The sequence below is a fragment of the Heptranchias perlo genome, chromosome 13 (assembly GCF_035084215.1).
Source record: "Heptranchias perlo isolate sHepPer1 chromosome 13, sHepPer1.hap1, whole genome shotgun sequence".
NCBI classification, from domain to species: domain Eukaryota; kingdom Metazoa; phylum Chordata; class Chondrichthyes; order Hexanchiformes; family Hexanchidae; genus Heptranchias; species Heptranchias perlo.
Window position 1 is genome coordinate 9,272,023 of NC_090337.1, and position 16,631 is coordinate 9,288,653.

The following is a 16,631-nucleotide window of genomic DNA, read 5'->3' on the forward strand; positions in this document are numbered from 1 at the left end:
CCAAACAATAAATACATTGATAATAAAATACTGACTAACACAGGGAATGCATACAATCAAACAATAAATACACTGATAATACAAATACTGAATGACTCAAGGCATTAATATTTACATCAAACAATAAATACACCAATCAAGCGGACTGTTTTGTTCTAGATGGTGTCGAGCTCCTTGAGTGTTGTCAGAGCTGCACCCATCCAGGCAACTGGGGAGTATTCCATCACACCTCCTGACTTGTGTCTTCTAGGTGGTGGAGAGGCTGTGAGGCTCAGGAGATGAGCCACTTGCTGCAGAATATCTAGCCTCTGACCTGCTCTAGTAGCTATGTCATCTTTATGACTGGTCCAGTTGAGTTTCTGGTCAATGGAAACCCCCCAGGATGTTGATGGTGGGGGCCTTGGCGATGGTAATGCCATGGAGAGGTGGTTATGCACTTAAGTGACAAGTAACATTTGCGCCACATATCAGTCCTGGTACTCCCCAAATCATCTTATTTTCAGAGCAGACCGATTTTGTTGTAGATCAGGGCTAACTGCACCAGAGGATGTGGGGTGTTTTAGATATCGCGACTGCAACCTGGCTTTATTTTGAGGTTTAACGTCGGCGCATAAAAGTACAGGCTTCCCAATGGGAATGCAAAGTCCAAACATTTTGCGGTTGCGACCCAAAAAACAACTATTTTCAACTCCCTCCTGCCCCCAACCCACCCATTCTTCGGGTTTAAAATCACCCCCCTAGTATGGTTTCAATATAGGGGTTGTTAATTAGAGAATGTTAGTAAGTGACCAGATATCCCCTCCAGTGTATCTGGTTTAATTTTCTGAGAATAAACGTCCAGGATTCACACTTCCTACCTTCTTAAGCTTTCTACTGGTGTTGCAGATTTATTTAATTTTACTATCAAACATTAACTCCTTGCTGGGATACGATCCCACAAGTGTAAGTCGCCCTAAGTTACCTTGACCAAATGACAATTCAACATGCAACAGCGAGTTTCTGCAAGCTGTTTAGTATCATAGAAAATTTATGGCACAGAAGGAGGCCATTTGGCTCATTGTGTCTGTGCCGGACGAAAATGAGCAACCCAGCCTAATCCCGCTTTCCAGCGCTTGGTCCGTAGCCCTGTAGGTGACGGCATTTCAGGTGCACATCCAGGTACTTTTTAAATGTGATGAGGGTTTCTGCCTCTACCACCCTTTCAGGCAGTGAGTTCCAGACCCCCACCACCCTCTGAGTGAAAACATTTTTAAATCTATTCCCCCTGGTTATTGACCCCTCTGCTATGGGAAATAGGTCCTTCCTATCCTCTCTATCTAGGCTCCTTATCATTTTGCACACCTCAATTAAATCTCCCCTCAGCCTCCTCTGTTCCTTGAAAACAACCGCAGCCTATCCAATCTTTCCTAATAGCTAAAATTCTCCAGTCCTGGCAACAGCCTCGTAAATCTCCTCTGTACCCTCTCTAATGCAATCACATCTTTCCTGTAATGTGGTGACCAGACTGTACGCAATACTCAAGCTGTGGCCTAGCTAGTGTCTTATACAGTTCCAGCACAATCTCCCTGCTCTTATATTCTATGCCTCGGCAAATAAAAGAAAGTATTCCATATGCCTTCTTAACCACCTTATCTACCTGCCCTGCTACCTCAGGGATCCGTGGAGATGTACTCCAAGGTCCCTTTCTTCCTCTACACCTTTCAGTATCCTCCCATTTATTGTGTACTCCCTTGCCTTGTTTGCCTCCCCAAATGCATTACCTCACACTTCTCCGGGTTGAATTCTATGCCGCTTTTCTGCCCACCTGACCAGTCCATTGATATCTTCCTACCGTCTACAGCTTTCCTCCTCACTAACAACCACACAGCCAATTTTTGTATCATCTGCAAACTCCTTAATTATGCCCCCTACATTTAAGTCAAAATCATTAATATATACCACAAAAAGCAAGGGACCTAGTACTGAGCCCTGCGGAACCCCACTGGAAACAGCCTTTCAGTCACACAAACACCCATCGACCATTACCCTTTGCTTCCTGCCACTGAGCCAATTTTGGATCCAATTTGCCACTTTCCCTTGCTAAAATCCATGTAGACTACATCAAATGCATTACTCTCATCTACCCTCCTTGTTACCTCCTCAAAAAATTCAATCAAGTTAGTCAGACATGGTCTTCCCTTAACAAATCCATGCTGACTATCCTTAATTACATTGTGTCTTTCTAAGTGGTGGTTTATCCTGTTCCTCAGAATTGATTCCAATAATTTGCTCACCACCAATGTTAGACTGACTGGCCTGTAATTACTCGGTCTATCTCACGCTCCCTTTTTAAATAACGGTACAAAGTTAGCAGTCCTCCAATCCTCCGGCACCACGCCTGTATCCAGTGAGCATTGGAAAATAATGCTCAGAGCCTTTGCTATTTCCTCCCTTGCTTCTTTTAACAGCCTGGGATACATTTCATCCGGCCCTGGTGATTTATCTACTTTCAAAGATGCTAATCCTCTTAATATTTCCTCTCTCACTATATTTATCGCATCCAGTATTTCACACTCCTCCTGCTTAACTACAATGTCTGCATCTTCCCTCTTTTGTGAAGACAGATGCAAAGTATTCATTAAGAACCATACCCACGTCTTCTGCTTCCCCACATAGCTTTTTGGTCTCTAATAGGCCCTATTCTTTCCTTAGTTATCCTCTTGCTCTTAATGTATTTATAAAACATCTTTTGGGTTTTCCTTGATTTTACTTGCCAATATTTTTTCATGCGCTCTCTTTGCTTTCATAATTTCCTTTTTAATTTCACCTGTGCACTTTCTATACTTCTCTAGGCTTTCTGCAGTATTGAGTTCTCAGTGAATTTCCTTTTCTGCCTTTTCTTACCCTGTATGCTCCTTGACATCCAGGAGGCTCTAGAATTGGCAGCGCCACCCTTTTTATTTTGACTGCAGGGGCATCACTGCCAGGCCCAATCCTGTCCATACATGATATCCACACACACATTTCCAGCAGGGGTTCTGGATAGTCATCAGAAGCAGGAATCCTAGTGGCGTTTGTTCTCCCTAATCCAAGGGAGAATCCAACTGAGGCCAATTGTTGTACCACCATTGCCACCTAGACTGAGATCAACTAACTCGGGATACACTCTGACTCAACCTGGGACCTTGGTGGCCTCTATGGCTCAGGTACTCACTGGCTAAACTCGCTGAGTGATCAAGGTGACCAGCATAAAAACAAAATACTGCGGATGCTGGAAATCTGAAATAAAAACAGAAAATGCTGGAAACACTCAGCCGGTCAGGCTGCTCCCCTACTACACAAGTGTGACAATCTCATCAGTCTTAAAGAGAGAAAAGAAAGAATAAACTTGCAGTTATATGACTCCTTTCACCAGCCTAGGACGTCTCAAAGTGCTTCACAGACAATATTTTTGAATCGTAATCACTGTTGTAATGCAAGGAAACACGACAGCCATTTTGTGCACAGCAAAATCCCACAATAGCAACAAAATAAATGACCAGACAATTTGTTTTTTTGAAAGCGATGTTGCTTGAGGGATAATGTTGGTCAGGACAGCAGGAGAACTCCCCTACTCTTCTTCGAATAGTTCCAATGGGATCTATTACATCCACCGGAGAGGGCGAATGGGGCCTCGGATTAACGTCTTATCTTAAAGTCTTATGAGCATCTCTAAGTGAAACTGAGATCTTACTGCAAAAGTATTGATGGTTTTGTGCTTGCTTAGCACCGTTACAGTTTTCAAAAGAAGGTTTTCATCCCATCGATTTAACTGGGTTTGACTAACTGTGCCCAGCACAGATTGCATTTGAATTGTAGAAATACTTAATTAAATTCTGCTTAATTAAGAATCGTTGTATTATAATTTTTATTAACATCAGAAACAGGAGTAGGCCATTCAGTCCCTTGAGCCTGCTCCGCCATTCAGTTAGATCATCACTGCTCTGCACCTGAACTCCGTTTGCCTGCCTTTGCTCCATATCCTTTGATACCATTACCTAATAAATCTATCTATTTCGGTCTTGACAGCTACAATTGTTCCAGCATCCGCACTTTTTGGGGGAGAGAGTTCCAGATTTCTGCTGCACTTTGTGTGAAATAGTGCTTCCTGAATTTGCTCCTAAATGGCCTAACTCTAATTTTAAGATTATATTTACATTGAGTCTACAGCATAGAAACAGGCTGTTCGACCCAACTGGTCTATGCCAGCGTTTATGCTATCTAACTTCCCTTAAAATAAATGCATGTATGTTATTTGCCTCATCTCCTTGTAGCATGTTGCACATTCCTACCACTCTGGGTAAAGAAGTTTCTCCTGAACTCTGGATTTATTAGTGACTATCTTATATTGATGGCCTCTAGTTTTGGACTCCTCCACAAGTGGAAACATTTTCTCTACGTCTACTCTATCAAACCCTTTCATTATCTTAAAGACCTCTATCAGGCCACCCCTTAGCTTTTTCTTTTTTTAGTCTTTCCTAATAAGTATATCCTCTCAGTTCTGGCATCATCCTTGTGAATCTCTTTTGCACTTTCTCCAATACCTTTATACCCTTTTTATAATATGGAGACCAGAACTGTGTGGTCTAACCAAGGTTCCTATACAAGTTTAACATAACTTCTCTGCTTTTCAATTCTGTCCCTCTAGAAATGAACCCCAGTGCTTGCTTTGCCTTTTTTATGGCCTTATTAACCTGCGTCGCTACTTTTAGTGATTTGTGTATCTTTACCCCCCCGATCCCTTTGTTCCTCTATCCCATTTAGACTTTTATTTTCCGAGTAGCATGTGGCCTCCTTATTCTTCTACCAAAATGCACCACCTCACTTATCTATATTGAAATTCATTTGCCAATTACACGCCCATTCTGCAAGTTTATTAATGTCTTCTTGCATTTTAATGCATTCTTCCTTTGTATTGACTACACCCCCAATTTCGTGTTGTCCTCAAATTTTGAAATTGTATTTCCAATTCCCGAGTCCAGATTGTTAAAGCGGACAACAGTGGTCCCAGCACCGATCCCTGTGGAACACCACTTCCCACCTTTTGCCATCTGAGTAGTTACCCTTTACCCCTACTCTCTTTTCTGTTTTGTAGCCAGCTTGCTATCCATTCTGCTATCTGTCCCCTGACTCCGTATGCTCTGACCTTAGTCATGAGTCTACAGTGACCTTATCGAAGGCCTTTTGAAAATCCAAATATACTACATCAATTGCATTACCCTTGTCTACTCTTTCTGTTACTTCTTTAAAGAATTCATTAAGGTTGGTCAAGCATGACTTTCCCTTCTGAAGTCGATGCTGACTATTCTTTATTATATTTTTGTTTTCGAGATGTTTTTCTATTACATCTTTGAGTAAAGAATCCATTATCTTTCTTACCACTGACGTTAAGCTAATTGGTGTATAGTTCCCTGGACTTCATCTATCTCCATTTTTAAATATAGGAATAACATTAGCTGTCCGCCAGTCCTCTGGCACTATTCCCTTTTCAAATGAATTTTTATATATATGTAATAGTGCCTCTGCTATCTCTTCCCTAACTTCTTTTAATATGCGTGGATGCAATGCATCAGGACCAGGGGTTTTATCCTATCTTAAGTTTGATTAGTTTATCAATTATCACCCCCCCCCAATTCCCTCTTAAATGTCTTTATACCTTTTTTGATCTCCTCTTCTAATGTCATACCCACCTTGTTAGTCTCCCTGATAAATAGTGAGGCAACTATTCAATATTTCTGCCATTTCGCTGTCATTACCTGAGAGTTTATCTTGTGCATCCCTTAGTTGCCCTATCCCTATTCTGATTTTTCTTTTGTTATTTAAGTGTCTGTAGAATACTTTACTATTTCTTTATATATTCTTTGATAATTAAATTTCAAAGTTCCTCTTTGCTTTCCTAATTGTTTAGAGAATGCCTTTTTTGTCTCAATTTTACCCTAATCTCTTTATTCATTCATGGTATTTCATTATTGACTAATTTGTTTTTGTTTTTATAGAGGAATATATATACTGATCACCATTTTAATTATTTCCCACTGCTGTTCTATCTCTGTCAAATTTTTTTTCCAGTTCACCTTCCCTAGTTCCATTCTCATCCCCTCAAAGTTACCTTTTTTCAATCTATTACTTAGGTTTTTGTCTTACATATGTCTTTCTCAGTCATTATTTTAAACCTTATTATGTTATCGCTATTGCCTAGATGTTCCCCTACATTTACTTCTCTTATCTGCTCTAGTTCATTTCCCATTACTAGATCCAGCAGTGATTCCTCTCGTTGGGTTTCTCACATTATGGGTTCTGACAAAAGATCTTCGACCTGAATCGTTAACTCTGTTTCTTTCTCCACAGATGCTGCCTGACTTGCTGAGCTTCTCCAGCATTTTCTGTTTTTATTTCAGATTTCCAGTGTCCACAGTATTTTGCTTTTGATTCTGGGTAATATTACATATATATAAAAATTCATTTGAAAAGGGAATAGTACCAGAGGACTGGTGGACATCTAATGTTATTCCTTGATTTAAAAAGGGAGATAGATCAAGTGCAGGGGACTATACACCAATTAGCTTAACGGCAGTGGTAGGAAAGATAATGATTCTTTACTCAAAGATGCAATAGAAAAACATCTCGAAAACAAAAATATAATAAAGAATAGTCAGCATCAATTTCAGAAGGGAAAGTCATGCTTGACCAAGCAGAGGAAGTAATTTCTCTATCTACTCTAATGAATCCTTTACTGACAATTAGTGCATTTAGTAAGTTGAACATTAATTATTCTCTAAAACAAAAGCAAAATATTCCGGATGCTGGAAATCTAAAATAAAAACAGAAAACGCTAGACAAAAACTCAGCAGGTCGGACAGCATCTGCAGAAAGAGAAACGGAGTTAACGTTTCAGATCGGTTTCATTTAATCAGAATTCATTTCTACACACAAAGGATGGCAGAAGTTTGGAACTCTCTTCCGCAGACGGCAATTGATACTAGCTCAATTGCTAAATTTAAATGTGAGATAGATAGCTTTTTGGCAACCAAAGGTACTAAGGGATATGAGCCAAAGGCAGGTATATGGAGCTAGATCACATATCAGCCATGATCTTATCAAATGGCGGAGCAGGCACGATGGGCTGAATGGCCTACTCCTGTTCCTATGTTCCTAGAATTGGAAGATGCTAGAGATTAACAGCTTTTAAGCAAATTAATTAATTAGAGAATTAATTATTCTCTTATGAATACGCAATGTAACATAAGATACCAAAGCTGAAACGAGTTAATGCGTTAAAAATACGTTACTGCTGTTTTTGCCTTTCATAGCGGGCAGTCGTACAGATGGATGAAGCCCGAGAGGAGCACATCACCCGGCTACTGAATTCTGTCCAAACACGGAGTGACTACAAAGAGCAACGTGCCTCAGTGTCGGCCGACTCTAGCATGAACTGGAGGTAACTCAATTAGCTTTTCTTCTTGATGGTGTTCATCTAAAGGACATCCTTTTTAAACTCACAGCCTCTATTGTGCTGGGCACATTAGTACAGTGCATTTTCAAAAACAAGTGTGAATATTTTGAACAATATACTACTGCTCTTTCGAGGGAGCACATGCTTAGGTTAATACCGGCCTAGACCGACAATCTGACTGCCGACTTGCATGCCCCCCCCCTCTGTTCAGGACAGTGAAGTTCCTGTTCGTTCGAACTCAGATGCGTGCCCATCACTGGCATCAGAATGTCTGTTAAATTTTAATGTCAGAGAGTGCTGACTTTGTAAACTTGTCTTTGTACTGTAATTGTCCTGCAGCAGTCGTAAAGCCCAAATGGGACTACCTCCTGGAGGTGGCCTCGCATCTCTTAATATGCACTGTGAATGACTTGATGTCCGAATTGCTTTACACAGCTTGTTGATGCAAAGCTGAAATAGCTCTGCATTGAGGCAGACTGTATGGTATAAGTGGGCTTATAGAAAAAAACCCTGGTTTTAAACTGATATTACAGGACTTTTTTTGGGAGAGTGAAGGAGCATAATGCATTTAAAAAAAAAACTTAGGTTAAGATGAGGAAGGGTTCTTGGTTTTGATCTTACCCTTCCAGGATACCAGTCCTACCACTTTCCTGTTAAGCTGAACAGGCAGACCATGACCTCAGTCTTAGTTGAAGAGCGGCATCTTTTCACAATGCAGCCCCTGCCTTAGTACATGATTGGAGTGTCACCCTGAATTACAGGCTCAAGTCCTGATGCGGGATTCAAACCTACAGCCCACTGATCCAGAATTGAGCCCAGCTGACGCCCAGAGGCTGATCATGAAATCATAGAATCTTACAGCACAGATGGAGGCCATTCGGTCTATCGTACCTGTACCGGCTCTTTGAAAGAGGTATCCAATTAGTCCTACTCCCCTGCTCTTTCCCCGTAGCCCTGCTATTTTCTCCCCTTCAAGTATATATGATGTGCCTGGTTTTAACGTTTTAAATTAGATTACATTTTCTTAAACTTTATAACATTCACTCCAAATAAAGCTGATTCCACCTCGTTCTACTTCAGCCTGAATGATGAGCCATATAGTGAATTTGGAACCTGTCCATTAGGCTGCAGGTGGGCAGAAACATTTAGTTACGGTTTGCATAGCCCGCCAATATTTGTAATAGCAGTCCTACCAGTGTAACAGTATAAACCAAGCCAATTGATCCCCGATTAGAAAATAAGAACAGGCATAGGCCATTTGACCCCTCGAGCCTGTTCCGCCATTCAATTAGCTTATGGCTGATCTGTTTCTCAACTCCATTTACCAGCCATTGCTCCATAGTCCTTGATACCCGTACCCAACAAAAATCCACCGATCTTCAACTTCTTCCAGTTCTGACGAAGGCTCATCGACCGGAAACGTTAACTCTGTTTCTTTCTCGACACATGCTGCCTGACTTGCTGAGTATTTCCAGCATTTGAGATTTCCAGCATCCGCAGTATTTTGCTTTTGAAACCCTGTTATCATTCTGGTGAATCTGCGCTGTACTCCCTCCACGTCCAACATAGATTTCCTGATTGTTCCGTGTGCAAAACTGAACGCGGTACTCCAGATGTGGCCTGACCACGGCTCTGCACAACTGAAGCATAACCTTCGTACTTTTGTACTCCAACTTCCTTGAGACAAAGGCCAATATTCCATCAGCCTTTTTTATTACTTTTTGTACCTGTGCTCTAACTTTGTGATTTATGTACATGGACACCAAAATCACTTTGCTGCTCCACATATATTGGAGCGACATTTGAAATTTTCTAATCCAAAGGCACAATTCCTGAACCTGGAGAGCTTTGGAAAATTATGACTAATGCATCTGCAATTTCCTCGCCTATTTCTCTTAATACTCTGGGGTGGAAGCCCAGTCTCCAGTTTCTGGAGATTTGTCTGTCTTAAGTCCCATTATTTTCTCCATTACTATTTTTAACTGATATTAAATCCACTAACTTCCTCCCCTTGATGTATTTTTAGGTTCCCTTGTACCACTGGTATTTTGTCCTCTTCCTCCACTGTGAAAACAGGTACAAAGTACTCATTTAACAAATCTGCTGTTTTCTTATTGTCTTATAGTTTCACCTGCATCTATCTATAATGGGACCACATTCCCCTTTACTTTATTTCTCTTTTTGTATTTATAAAAGCTTTTGCCGTTAGCTTTGATAACCCTTGCAATTTTTTTTCCACTTTTTTTTGCACCTTATATTACTTTGTTTTGTATCTTTGTTGGTTTTTCTAACTCTCCCATTCTGCTGGATTTCCACATTTCCTTGCATTTGTGTAAGCTTTTTCTTTTAGCTCGATACGGTCTCTTAGCTCATTTTTTGACCATGATTGCTTAACTACACAAGTGGAGCCTTTGGCTTTTAGGGGTATGTACTGGTTTTGTGGCGTACCGAATACACCTGTGGTTTACTGCGGGCATTTCATTTCTCGTCCCTTCGAAGTATGCCGTACTTAAATTTAAAATCTTGATTTGTTCTTCTCCCTCTCAAATCTAAGAACAAATTCAGTCATACTACAGTCACTATTTGCAAGATGTTCCTTCAGCATCAGATCGTTAAATAATTCTGGTTTGCTACTTATCTCTAAATCTATGAGGGCCTGATCCCTTGTCTGTTCTAAAACATATTGTTCTAGTAAACTGCCCAAATACGTTCCAGAAATTCATTGCCTTTACTACTTGAGCTGTTCTGCTTGTCCCAGTCTGTGAAAATTAAAATCTCCCCATTATAACCACATTGTTATTGCTACGTGCTTGCCTCATCTCTGTATTTATAAATGCCCCCCCACTGCATCACTACTGTCAGGAGGTCTGTAGAAACTCCCACCAGAGTCTTGCATCCTTTGCTGTTCCTTAACTCTACCTATTATGTTTCCACTGCCTGATCACCTTTACTGAAATCCCTTCTTTCTATTGATGTAATTATGTCTTTTATCAATATTGCTGCTCCTTTCTCAATTTATCTTGTTCTTTCTAAAAATCCTATAGCCTGGAGTATTTAGGTTCAAATCATGCCCAGCTTGTAGCCCAGACTCTGTAATGGCTCCTACATCATACCCTTTAAAGCTGCATTTGTGTTTCTAGCTTACTTGTTTTATTTTTTGTGCTACGTGCATTCGTGTACTGAACTCTTATTTGGGTCATTGTCCCCACCGTGTCCATAGGTCCTGCTCTTCTTCTTCTCACACTTATTGATGTACTGTGTGGATTTTCCCCATCTACCCTCTTAACTAGTGTAAACCTTTCCCCACTGCAATATTTACCATTTCCGCAAGGACACGGGTGCCTCTTCCATTTAGGTAAAGAAATGTTTGTGCAATTAGGTGAGTGATTGCATAGAACGTACAACAAAGCAACAGGCCATTTGGCCCAACAGGTCTGTGCTGGTGTTTATGCTCCATTCGTGCCTCCTCCCCCTGTATTTCATCTAACCCTTTCAGAATAACCTTCTTTTCCTTTCTCCCTCTTCCTTCTCTTAGTCCTAGCCTGACCTGGTACAGTTAGGTAAGTATGAACATCTTACCTGTAAGATATCCTGACAATGGCAGATGACAGAATCGCTGCAGCCGTGGCTGAAATCAGTTAACTCAGCACAAAAATCCTGGGGTTTGAACACAGGTCGTTCCTGGGCAGTATGTCTCAACATTGCGTTACATGTGCTGCGTTTATCCACTGAGTCATTGGGGACGTTTGTCTCATAATTATGAAGGAATCCCATGTTGAGTAGTTTGGGGTCTTTGAAGAAGAGTCAGATTTGTCAGTTTTGCTGTGCTGGCGAAATTCTAATGAATTTTGGGTAGGGAAGTGGCAAATGCTGAATATCTGAAATATAAACAGCAAATGTTGGTATTACATATCAGGCTCATCAACATCAGATGAAGGGTTTCTGCCTGAAATGTTAACCTGTCTTTTCAGATACTGACATACCTGCTTTATATTTCCAACAAGTCTTAGCTTGGCTCAGTGGTAACATTCTTGCCTTGAGTCACTCCAGGACTTAAGCGCAAAATCTAGGCTGGCACTTCAATGTAGTAGTGGTGAAGAGCTCCATTGTTGGAGATAACGTCTTTCGGATGAGATGTTGGACAGGGGCCTTGTCTGCCTGTTCAGTTGGATATAAAAGATCTCTCAGCGCTGTTCGAAGAAGAGCAGGAGAGTTCGCCCCAGTATCTTGGTCAATATTTATCCCTCAGACAACATCAATAAAAGAGATTATCTGGCATTTATCTCATTGCTGTTTGTGGGACCTTGCTGTGCGCAAATTGGCTGCCGTGTTTCCTACATTACAACAGCGACTACACTTCAAGAAGTACTTAGTTGGCTGTAAAGTGCTTTGGGACATCCTGAGGTCGTGGAAGGCACTGAATAAATGCAAGTTCTTCCTTTATGTGCCAACACCACCTAAGCAGCTTAAGTGGTTATATATCTCATTGCTGTCTATGACAGCTTTCTGTTTTTATTTCTGATTGCTTGTGCTTTATGTTATCCCTTTCTGAACATTATTTTTTTCCCCAAACGCAGAAGTGCAGATCCCTCCACTTCAGTCAACAAGAAAGTTACTTCAGTCAGCAAGGAAGTTAAACCAGAGACCAGTTCTGAAATAGAGTACCTCTTTGAAACCATTACTCAGGATGTGTTTTTGGATGAGGAGCTGAGGGAAGATCTTCTGAAGAAGACAACTAATCCGAGATATCTGGAGCTGAAGGTATTGGTATTGGGGTTCCTGTAAGTCTAAATGACAGTACATTACAATGGATAAATGGCAGGGAGCATAATCACCCTAAGGTCTAACCTGTGGAGCTTAGGGTTTGTCATTTGTACCCCTTTCCTGTACCAAAAAGTGTTGGTTTCTTATGAGACACCCCCAATGACCTGTAGGGTATTTCTCACTAAACCTCTACATAGTGAAAGTTGAAAAGGAATTTAACGTAATGGGTGGTGCAGTAGTTTAGTGTACTGTGCTTTCACCATGGGCCCTAGATTGAAATCCAACTCAGATTAATGGGCAGTTGTCTCCTTTCTTCTGGCTGCAGGTGTTCTATGTGCATTGAGTTCACTTGGGTTTACCATAGATCCTTGTGGTTGTAGCCCTTGGAACAAAGCAGTTCATAATTTAGTAGCCTCATTCTGCAAGGCCATAAGAATAGCTGTTACAGAAAATCTAGAAAAGAAATCACTCTGATGCAGTTAGAGGGCACTTTTAAGAGGAATGTTGTTGGGATAGAGTTAGAATCATACAGCACAGAAGGAGGCCATTCAGTCCATCGTGCCTGTGCTGGCTCTTTGAAAGAGCTATCCAACTAGTCCCACTCCCCTGCTCTTTCCCCATAGCCCTGCAAATTTCTCCTTTGCTGGGATTTACTGCACATTTGGGTATGTGATAATTAAGCAGAGACTGACATTGGATGTCCAGAGCAGGTTAAGGAAACCTTCCACACTAACTTCACAAATCACTGCTTCATAGTTTCTGACCTGGTGATAGAAAAGCACTAACAAAATTTGGCCAATTTTGTGACCATGCACAGAAATTTGGGAGGATCCTTAAGTGGGCGCAGACTCCTCCCGGCTGATTCTCTTGCGTTTGCTGTGCTCACAAGATCCAATAGTCTTAGGTGCAGGAACTGGAAAATCTGTCCCAGTATTTCCATTTGTTTCTAATGTGTCCATTCTACCTGGACATTTTTGTGCCAAATCCATTTGTCCAAAAACAAAATCAGTTATAACTAGTGGTACAGCAAAGACCTTGGCACTAGGTTCAGATTGTTTTGAGTTTTCGGTGTTATATGACAAAAATTGAAAGTGTTCGGTTTTAAAGTATACTAAAATATTGAATGAAAGAAACGTATTGACAGAAAGATGAAGAGAAAATGCTTTCAGTGATATAATGAAAGGCTCAGTGCTACACGAAGATTGACAGAATTTTAAGATGAGCGTCTGGTGAAGAGATGAAAGCCTGAAGATAATTGCCACTGAGTCACAGTAACTAAATGGACAAATTTCTTGATGTTGTGTACGCAGTACAATAATGCTAGGACAACTGGAGCTTTCAAGACTGAGATTGATAGATTTTTTCTAGGGAAGGGTATCAAGTGATAGGGAGCAAAGGCAGGTCACTGGAGTTGAGGTGCAGATCAGCTGTGATCTTATAGACAATATTCTCGACAGCAGCTAGCAGGAGGAGCGATAAAAGTTGTAATCTGTGGGCTAGACCAAAACTAGGGGCCATAAATATAAGATAGTCACTAATAAATTCAATAGGGAATTCAGGAGAAACTTCTTTACCATGAGAGTGGTTAGAATGTGGAAATTGCTGCCAGAGGAGTAGTTGAGGCGACTAGCATAGATGCATTTAAGGGGAAGCTAGATAAACACATGAAGGAGAAAGGAATAGGAGGTTATGCGAAGAGGAGTGGGAGGAGACTCATGTAGAGCATAAACACCAGCATGGACCAATTGGGCTGAATGGCCTGTTTCTGTGCTGTAAACTCTATGTAATTATATAAGTGGGTCAGTGACAAACAATCTACAATCACCACTAGCATTTTTGCGCACCCAGAATCCTTGAACTCTTTCTTAGAATGTCTGCCAGAGCTGTTTGTTGTGTCATTTCTCTGGTCAGTCTGGCGGGTGCTAACTGATGTGGATCTCTCTGCTGAAGATTGTTCTCTGGTTCTCGCCCCTTAGCTGCGATTCAGCGGGCGGCTTGGTGCAGCGATGTCCCATGCCGATTGCTGCGTTCTGTAGTTTGACGTAAGTCAGTGAACAAGAGACTGCAGGGTGAGAGGTGGGATGGGGAGAGTCCTGCTTGGTCTCGCTCGATGACCTAATCACTAATAGTGTCTGAAAAATACTTACAAAATGAATACTTCTAGCTTAAGAGATAGAATCGAACGGCTCAGAAGGAGGCCATTCGGCCCATCATTCCTGTGCCGGCAATAATATTCATAGAATTGTACAGTACAGAAGGAGGCCATTCGGCCCATCGTGCCTGTGTTGACACTGATATTCATAGAACCATACAGTGCAGAAGGAGGCCATTTGACCCATTGTGCCAGTGCTGGCACTAATATTTTAAATAGAAAGCCAGACGAGCAGAATGGCAAACAATCTTCAGTAATATATTCCTACTGCTTTTCTTTGAAAGCATTCATTTTTAATATATTTGTGAAGCTTTCCAGTTGAGATGCCAAATAGATCTGGATTTATTTTTGTGAAAAAAAATTAAACGGCAAACACTGCCAATCTGAACCTTACCCCACAGAAAATGTTGGGAAGAGAATGCATGTTTGTCGGCTTCGGTAAAGATAGAAAAAAAACAAGTTAACCTTAAACACCAGAGCCAAAGAGTGCAAATCTGAACTGATTAACTATGATTTCTCTTTACAACAATAACAATTTGTATTTATACAGAGCCTTTGGTGAACCTGTGGAATTGTCTACCGCAGAAGGCAGTGGAGGGCAATTCATTAGATGTATTCAAGAAGGAGATAGATATATTTCTTAATGCTAAAGGGATCAAGGGATATGGGAAAAAAGCAGGAACAGGGTACTGAGTTAGACGATGAACCATGATCATTTTGAATGGCGGTGCAGGCCAGAAGGGCCGAAAGGCCTACTCTAGCTCTTATTTCCTATGTTTCTATGTTTAACGTAGTAAAACATCCCAAGGCGTTTCACAGAGGCGGTGTCAAACAGACCCACATAAGGAGATTTTAGAACAGGTGACCAAAAGCTTGGTCAAAGAGGTAGATTTCAAGGAGAGCCTTAAAGGAGGAGAGAGGGGCGGAGAGATTTTGGGAGGGAATTCCAGAGCTTAGGACCGAGGCAGCTGAGGTAACGGCCACCATTGGTGGAACGATGAAAATTGGGGATGCGCAAGAGATGTGCAGTATCTGATGAATCACCTCTATATCACCTACATTTCATCTTTTCATTTCTGAATTTTCGTTTTGTCTGCTGCAATGCTATCAACAGCCTAAATCCAATTATCCAAAGTAAAACATCACTGTCACATTGTAAAAACTAATTGTGTACAATTTATTTCACAGTGCGAAATTTCACATTTATTTTGCAGTACCTTTCTTCAAAAACTAATTTCCTTAATTTAGTCTCGGTCTTTAAACGAAAGCAGTAACATTGTAAGTTTTCTTAATCCTTCTTATTCCCCTTTTATTTTCTCAGAAATTCCGAGTAAAACTGCCCTCGTACACCATGAAGGAGGTAAGTGATTTTTTTGTTATTATGTATGTAGAGCAGATTTTTGTTGTTGTTGGGGTGATTTATGTACTTCAGGAGTTGTATACTGTGCATCAAAGATGTCCAAACTTAAGGCCAGCAAGCCACATGAGCCTCTCCCACTCTCCCGGGAGCCCTGTCGATCCGGTTATGAAGCCCAGGAAACTCGGTCCCATTAGTGCTTAGATTTTTATATGCTGTTTTTTTTTCTGTTTGTGTTTTGCAGATCTAGATGTTTAGAAATAGATGTTCTCAGCGCTGTTGCCTGATTGGGGGGGTAAATCCTCATTCACAACACCAGGATTCGTTAGCATCAGCAGTTGAGAGAGATACAAATTAATGAGAACATACGAACAATGACAGACAGGAAAAGACCCTCTGATCCATCCTGCCTGTCCCACACAAATTGTAATACCTTGTGCATTATAGTATATACACTCCCTACCCCACCTGAAAGCCAAGTGATCTCCTGGGAGAGGCAAAAAACAGCTAAAAATCCAAGCCAATTTTGGGGGAGAAATCTGGGAAATTCCTCTCCGACCCCCCCCCCCTTTAGGTGATCAAAACTAGTCCTGAAGATCATGCTGGCCCTAATAATTTTATGCTGTACCTACCTTTTGTACGAGGTGATCTCCGCCCCAGCCAGAAACAGGTCCAGCTCTCGCTAGAAGGAATTCAGCAAACTGACGTCCACTGCACGAGCCAGCAGCCTGTTCCCACAAGTCCACTCTTCTGAGGGAACATGGATTAAAATTTATACGTGGCCCTCTGAGGTTCCCTGATGCACACACAAGTGACCCGTGAAGACAGAAAACTAGCTATACTTGTAGTGAGCAGCGATCTGATAATTAAAAAACGACTTCAAAATA

The 16,631-nt window shown here is 41.2% G+C and overlaps 1 protein-coding gene across 1 annotated transcript in view; it reads left to right on the forward strand.

Annotated features, from left to right (window-relative positions):
• The window catches only part of dhx36 (DEAH (Asp-Glu-Ala-His) box polypeptide 36), a 77,643-nt gene that overhangs the window by 6,403 nt on the left and 54,609 nt on the right, over positions 1 to 16,631 (forward strand). The window contains exons 2-4 of the mRNA XM_067994922.1: positions 7,329 to 7,456; positions 12,049 to 12,232; positions 15,709 to 15,747. Of these exons, the coding sequence (XP_067851023.1) occupies positions 7,329 to 7,456; positions 12,049 to 12,232; positions 15,709 to 15,747 (351 nt within the window). The remainder of the gene's footprint in view (positions 1 to 7,328; positions 7,457 to 12,048; positions 12,233 to 15,708; positions 15,748 to 16,631) is intronic.